Below are 7,095 nucleotides of genomic sequence, written 5' to 3' on the forward strand. Positions count from 1 at the left end.
GCTGTGGATGTTTGCATTAATCATTTGATTCACTTGAAGCAAATTATGTACCCGCCCCCTTTACTGTTGTTTTATTCACATTTAGTCATTGGGATTCTTATACAAACTAAAAAACCTTTTGTTCAACAAATTCAGGAAAAGTTAAAAAAACATGATAATCTTTATTGGCTAACGAAACTTCGATCTTTGATCATATTTGGACAACTAGCCCTCTTATCTCTTCAAAAATCATCCCCCATCCTCCCCTCCACCTGATTTCATGAACAGAAACCACCTTTCTAATTATGTTTGGATAAGTTGCTGAAAATAGCTAAGGAAAGGATCTTAAAAACTGAAACTTTTTCATTTCAGGTCTGCCAACGGCAGAGTACTAATGTTGTTTCTACATTTACTTTCTTTTCTAACGTTTTCAGCCTCGTTTTGACAGATTCAGTTAAAATTTCGGATGGAAATATTATCCAGGATTAAATTGAGCTTAAATTTTGTCCTAACACTATACAATTGCTAGTTATAAAATATGTCCTTTGGTAGCTGGCAAGCACATGGGGGTCTCCATGGTCTGATTCTAGAGTCGTGGGGTCGTAGCCCAGTGCAAGAGATGGCTCACCGAAGTTTTGGTTGGACCACACTAGGATATGGAACCCCATGAAATATTTTCCCGCACGTAATTTGTTCAAGAAAAGACAAGAAAATTTTGAATTGATGTAATTGAAAGGAAGAAAAATGAACATGCTTCCGAGGATATATGATGATGATGATGGGGTTTATGTGTCGTCAATTAACGTTTGCTTGGAGAATGTTTTTACAGCTTTTACATTTTCATGCTCCAACCATCTTTGTTGCAAGTCTTTCAACAGTTGAGGTTATTGTGAATAGTCAGAACTGATTTTGAATTTAATAAAAAGAAAAAGAAATTCTATAAAATCCAAACAATTGAAGGAGGAACGTCAACAAATGGCATGAAATTTGCCCATGCTCGCAAGATTGGCTGTAACGTCCATGTTTTGCAAATTCAAATGTAGTTTGTCTTCTTTCGTAAAATGTCCCTCATTTGACAAAATTAATGTTCTACGAATAAAATGTTCGTTACATTTGTCTTTCATGTACTCTTTTCGTTATGAAATTATCTTGTAAAATCCATATCTTCTAGGTATATTGTATTCATTAGCCATCCCATTCCTACTCATCTTTTCTACCACTTCGAAAAAGCTAGCACGCTTTCAAAATAATTGTCGGTCCAATAAAGCAAAACAACAGTAATAATCATAATAAAAAAGCAATTATATGTAATGTAAGGCTACCAGCTTTACTCATACCAATGAACAATAATTGTTTGCTCTTGTTGTCCAACAAGAAATAATTGTTGGTCCAAATGTTTTCTTTCTTTTTAGCAATTTATTTTTCCCTCCTTTGCTTTGATTTTTCATACTAGTTAGTCAATCTAATCACTTCTCCTGATTTTTTATGAAAATATTATCAATTTTTTTTGGCCAAATAACATTATCAAGTTTGATACTAATTTTTATTTGGCCAAAAAAAATACTGATAATAATCATATCTTAAAAAACAATGTCAAAGGAAGATAATACAATTAAGATATTTATCCAACAGTAATTAAATTAAATATCAACCCACAAGAGTTTATCTTCCGAAGATAAAATCTTGAGTAAGTAAGCTCATGCAAAAGCCTTATAGCACTATTGTCCATATGTCATGGTAAGAGAGGAGAATGATTTATGGGCCTCATTGGGCCTATAGAGAAATGCTGCTGCTAATTGATCAATATATGTCCAGATTTAACAATGCTTATTTCTCGTACCGGTCTGATTTTATGGCATTCCCATTTTTGTTGAATAAGATTTGCCCCGACAGCCCGACAACCACGAAAGTTGGAAAACTAGCTTTAGTTGTTTCTTTTAAAGATATTCATTCCTTCAATTTGATTAATTTTAAATTAAATTAATCAAAATATTTTATTCTATTTTTATTAATGGAATTAAATTTTTTAATTTCAAAAATTAATCAATTGAAAATAATTCGACCTATTTGATTAATATTTTTTTATTAACCTCATAATAAAATATATTAAATTAAATTTTAAATTCTGTTTTTATATGTAAAACAAATTAAATAAAATCATCTAATAAGGATATTTAATTACCAAAATATTAAATTAAAAACTCTAATAACTTAAAATGAAATAAACAAATTTTTACATTTTCATTTTATATATAAATTTTATAATATTTTTAACTGAAAATTTTTAAAATTATTTTTAATAATTAACCTATTAACCAAATTAAATCAATTAAAACTAAATTATAAACATCCTTAATTTCTTTCATTTCCTCTTCTCTCCCTTTCATAATAATGACTTGTTCCTTTCTGCGAACAAAACCATAGCCGAATACTTCTTTTTCCTTTGTTTTGTTTCGCCCATTAGGGAAAATATAGTTGGATTTTTTTGGTTCATATATTAGGACAAAAGGAGCTGGGAAAAAGTGTTGTAATCATACCTAAAGCAGTTTCTTTTAATCGATCTTTAGATGTTTCAAGCAGTCTATTTTGCAACTATAAAATTATTCATTAAGTTCGATCATCATTCTCAAACTACAAGAGAATTTTCTTAGCACAATTTCGCAAGCTTTCACATGCATCAAACCCTTACAATGATACCAACTAAAAACAAAATTCCATCAACCAAGTCTTGCTTTTGTTGCCTTAATGTACATGATTTGTAATTATAACAAGTTATCTTCCTCGACTAAAAATTCGGAAAACACACAGTTAGAAACTAAAAGAACCTATACAGCTGAAGAATCCTGGTTTTTCTTCTTTCTTTTCCCATTTTTTCCTCCATTGTTTTCCCAATTTTCTTTTCTAGATGAGTTCAATCTGCAGTCAACTTGAAACATTTGAATGTGGTTATTAGGAAAACTAAAGCCTTTTTATTTTAACTTCTTCCGCATATCAAAGCTCTGATTTTAAAAGCCCTGCTGAAAATGATAAGAGGCGTAAAGGTTTGAAAATGGAAAACCAAGTAAGAAAGTTTAACTCCAATACTTGAATGAAATACCGTTTGGTCCCAAACAGTCCATGGCTGAAGTGGAATCAAATCCCCTTTGAAAAAGATTTTGCAGCTCATTGTCTAGTACAGTCTGTAGGCAACAGAAAAGTGTTGAATCAATATTTTGATGAGCAAGAGGTGAGAAAGAATGGTTTTGAGATCCTTAAACACCTGATGGGGCAAGGAAGGGAATTGTGGATTTGTACTTGGGATGCCAGAAATTGTTCCCGGAAAGGTACCAGAGGAGAAAGGGTGAAAGGAGTTTATCCCTGGACCTAATCCGAGAACTGCAGCACTTCCACGCGAAAGAAGAATCTATATAGGAGGAAGAGTAAGGATTCATATGGTTTCTTGTATATCAAATCATAACTGATAGTACAATTTTTCAATTTATATTGGAAGAATAACTTACATCTTTGGATAGAATTCTCTCTAAATCAAGGTTTAACTCTGGGTTGACAGTGGCAAGTTTCATTGTCAAAAACTGCAAAAAAGAAACGGGGGTATATACATCACTGAAATTTAGTATACTTTGATCCAAGTAACAATGTTACAAAAACAGATTCAATTGTACTATATCACTAAATTCATTCATATTTGTATGTAAAAATGGCATAATTCTCAAATTCATGTCCTAAACCTTTAGTATAATACTGCAAAAACTGCATTGTAACATCCCAAAGGGAGGATCCCTTATTTAGTTACCAGCCTAAGGTAAGATAATACCCAGATAGACTCATGGTATCTTACCTCAACCTGCTGTTGCAGTGACTGGACATAGTTGATAATCTCATCAAGCATTACAGCTTTCCCAGTTATCTAAAACAATGAAACCACCTCAAATAATCAAGATTCCTTTTTTTTTATTTTATAAGAAAGAGTCTAGAATGAAGCTATGGTACCTCTACTTACCTTATTGCATCCTGGTACAAGTTCTTGAAGCAATCTCATTCTCTCACTTATCTTTTCCCTTCTCACCTGCCACAAGGAGGGTTTACAGATTCAATATTAAGTAAAGAACACAAAAATTGTTCTTTCAATATGAAAACAAGAATTACCCTTTCTGCCAGGCTGTGACTATTTGTAGCCTGACCCCTTCTTGCTCTCACATGGATGTAATTTTCTTTTGGAGCTTCTCCAGTTTGAGAACTGTCTTTACCTTGTTTTGCAACTTGCTTACCACGTGGATTTGCACCTGTATTTTGTTCAATTTTCTGTTTCTTTCCATCCTGTTCTTTTGGAACATCGCAGCTCTCTAAAAAAGGATCCTTTTGAGGCTCCTCGTCAGCATTCTAATGCAAATAGCCAATTTACCATGTCAGTGGTGCCATAGATTATCATATTGCTTCAAAATTTTGATATTCTAGTGATCATATTAACAATATACCTGGAATGATCTTAGTGGAGAGTTTGATTCAGGAACTCGTTTTCTACTCTTTCCATTGGGCGAAGCACCTACAACCCCCTCTTCTGAAATTTGTTGCTCATCAAGAGATCGTGTACTATTTTTTGAAGTCCTTTCATTGCCAACCTCAGAGTTTAGAGCATTATTTGGGGGGCACCTGCTGTTGGCAATCTGGCTGCATTGCGGTAGACTGAAGGGACCAACCATTTCTGACAAATTTCCACCACCAAATCCCGGAAGCTTTGGCACCAGCTCAACAAAGCTTGGATCAGATTGATACTGGGAAAAGTGGGACGTACTACTCATTCCCTGATTTTCTATTAGAAGAGGATATTGAGAATTCGCAAATTCACTGTGAGAAACCATTGAAGAACACCCAAGGCTTTCACTCTGACTCAGTGACACAATTGGATCCCAACCAGAACCAAAGAAAGGATCTGATGTATTTGAAGGCTTGTTATACATTGATATTGAACTCATTGCCATTCCATCAAATTTGTCAGACAAAGGATTTCTGTTCATCTGTGAAGATGGACAATTCATAAGGCTCTCGTTTCTGTGTTCAAATCCCACAACATCATTATCACCACTAGCCATGCTCTAGATTCTAAAGCTAACCATCCAAATTCTAAGGAACTCAGCCTATCTATAATTGCATATTTGAAATCAAGCCCTACTCAACGGCTAACCTAGACCTGGGCTAAGAATAGATATTTAACAGAAGGAAAGTAGCTAAAATTAGAGAGAAAGTTGGCTTGACCAAAATTAGCTGGGGATATCTTGCAGACTGAACAAGGAAACAAGTAATCTTGGCAGCTTTATAGAACTGAGAGGATGTTAAAGTAAGAAAAACCTCTCATTGCAGAATCCTAGAGACACAAAGTAAAAGGAGAAATCCAATGCATCAGGCACAAAATCTTACACAGACAAATTATTTACCTCTTCTTCCAAAAACCCTAGGATCAAGTCTACTCTGCTGGAAGGCAAAAAAGAAAAATGCTTCCCGCAGACAAGAAAGTGAACCTTTCAGAGCATAAAGTGGACATAGACAAACGATGGCAATAGCTAAGTAACAGCTCAATAGAGTAACAAAAGGAAAGCAGATTCCCTTTTTCCTTTTAGCTTAGAGAAGAACTATATTTTTCACAATCTCAAACTCAATTAAACACCAATGTGATTGATTATGTTGAGCAGTCTTGAATCTCTTCAACTCAAACCCTATTGAGGAGGATCAACTCAAGTCTTCAATTTGCAATCAAACGAATGTAGAATGAAAAATGGTGTGTAGGAGAAATTCCTAACAAAGCCAGTAACCAAATGTTCGAGATTTGAATCAAGACCTAACAACCCTCTAAGGACCAAGAAAAGGAATTTGTAGAAACCCTTTTGAGATATTCTCAGATGGGTCTCCAAAAAAGACAAGCATCAAATTCTAACTTGAATTATGCATGAGCTGAGATGGGGCAGTCTCATTCACAGTCAAATTGGTTGTTTGACAGTAACTCTAAAAACATCAAATGCTAAGCTTAAATTCTACAAGAGGAAAACAAATTCACCAATTTTGCACTCGCACAAAACAGCAGAAAGAAGCATCAAATTCCAACCTTTTATATCATTTACCCTCTAAAAAATGCAAGAGAGGAGACCTACAAGGCCAGAGAGAGAAAGCACGTAAGAGAGAGTGGAGTATGTGTAAGAAAGATAAAAATTGAAACTTTGCTTACCTGCCCAAGCTTACAGGTGACATGTATGCATTTTTTTAAAAGACAGTAACCACTGCCAACTGCTCTTGTTCCTAAATTATTACAAGAACCTAAGCTCCTTTCCTTTTTTCCCTTTGTAAATTTTTAATTTATTAAACACCTTTTTCTTTTTTCATATTTTACAATATTTATCTTAGAGGTTCTCCTCTTCAGGGCCAAGCTTGCTTCCTTCCGTCCTTCCTTCCTTCTTTGACATTATACTTTCTTTTCTCTTTTTGTTTCACTGACACAATTTGCCAACGATTCTAACAGAACAGACCTCTCTTTGCTGTTACTCACTTGTTTCTCTCTCTCTCTCTGCCAACTAAACTTCTTCATGTCAGAAACTCTCAAATTATACGCCTAAGCTCCATCAGTCTCCATGTACCACCACCCTTCGCCCATCATTTGATTCACATTGTCCCCACCAAATCTCCCTTCTACACCATCCAATCTCATCTCTGGGTCAAATCAGTGGGTTGGCTTCTCTTCTCCCCTTGTCCCATGGACAAAAGATGCGATTTTGCTTGATTGGTTCAAGCTGATAAAGTCGACATATGTCTATCTTGATTGGACAAGTCACAGAAGAGACTGTACGTTTATAGCATAATATGATTTCCCACGTTTTTAACAGTATTTTTAAATGATTAGTCAATTAATTAATAATACCTGCAGGCATTTTTCTTTATTTTTTGGAAACATACGGAAAAATGGAATCTAATCATCAATTTTACCTTGTTGTCCTGGTACTTGTTTCCAGCTGTAGCAGTTGCCCTATTCAAAAAGGCCAATCAACTAACCAACCTGGTCAAGTCAGATTATTTGATTAACTTCAAGTCCTGGTTGTGATCATGCTGGAAAAATATACTAACGAAAAACTA

At 34.4% G+C, this 7,095-nt stretch overlaps 1 protein-coding gene across 8 annotated transcripts; it reads right to left on the reverse strand.

Moving 5' to 3' along the window:
• Positions 1 to 2,621: 2,621 nt before the first annotated feature.
• LOC111312528 (transcription factor bHLH74-like) lies at positions 2,622 to 6,566 on the reverse strand. 8 transcript variants are annotated; one of them, XM_089766777.1, is made up of 10 exons: positions 6,197 to 6,531; positions 6,077 to 6,118; positions 4,455 to 4,994; positions 4,126 to 4,359; positions 3,980 to 4,045; positions 3,818 to 3,886; positions 3,480 to 3,551; positions 3,239 to 3,382; positions 3,077 to 3,158; positions 2,622 to 2,993 (listed from the first exon to the last, which is right to left on the reverse strand). In XM_089766777.1, the coding sequence occupies exons 3-10, from the start codon at positions 4,992 to 4,994 to the stop codon at positions 2,971 to 2,973; spliced, it is 1,230 nt and encodes a 409-aa protein (XP_089622903.1). In that variant the 5' UTR covers positions 6,077 to 6,118; positions 6,197 to 6,531; the 3' UTR covers positions 2,622 to 2,970. The 8 variants fall into 8 exon arrangements, with proteins under 8 accessions (XP_089622903.1, XP_089622914.1, XP_089622892.1 ...); XM_089766788.1 differs by having other exon boundaries at positions 2,622 to 2,996; positions 6,029 to 6,118; positions 6,197 to 6,516; XM_089766766.1 differs by having other exon boundaries at positions 2,622 to 2,996; positions 6,197 to 6,508.
• Between the last annotated feature and the right edge of the window lie 529 nt (positions 6,567 to 7,095).

Source organism: Durio zibethinus, chromosome 1, assembly GCF_047325235.1.
Source record: "Durio zibethinus cultivar Kanyao isolate XHJ-2024 chromosome 1, ASM4732523v1, whole genome shotgun sequence".
NCBI lineage: Eukaryota > Viridiplantae > Streptophyta > Magnoliopsida > Malvales > Malvaceae > Durio > Durio zibethinus.

Coding starts and splice junctions, on each gene's coding strand:
- LOC111312528 (XM_022912869.2), bottom strand. CDS start 5,069: ATGGCTAGTGGTGATAATGATGTTGTGGGATTTGAACACAGAAACGAG. Junction 3,887..3,979: donor TTGTACCAGGATGCAATAAG/GTAAGTAGAGGT, acceptor TCATTGTTTTAG/ATAACTGGGAAAGCTGTAAT. Junction 3,552..3,817: donor CACTGCAACAGCAGGTTGAG/GTAAGATACCAT, acceptor TCTTTTTTGCAG/TTTTTGACAATGAAACTTGC.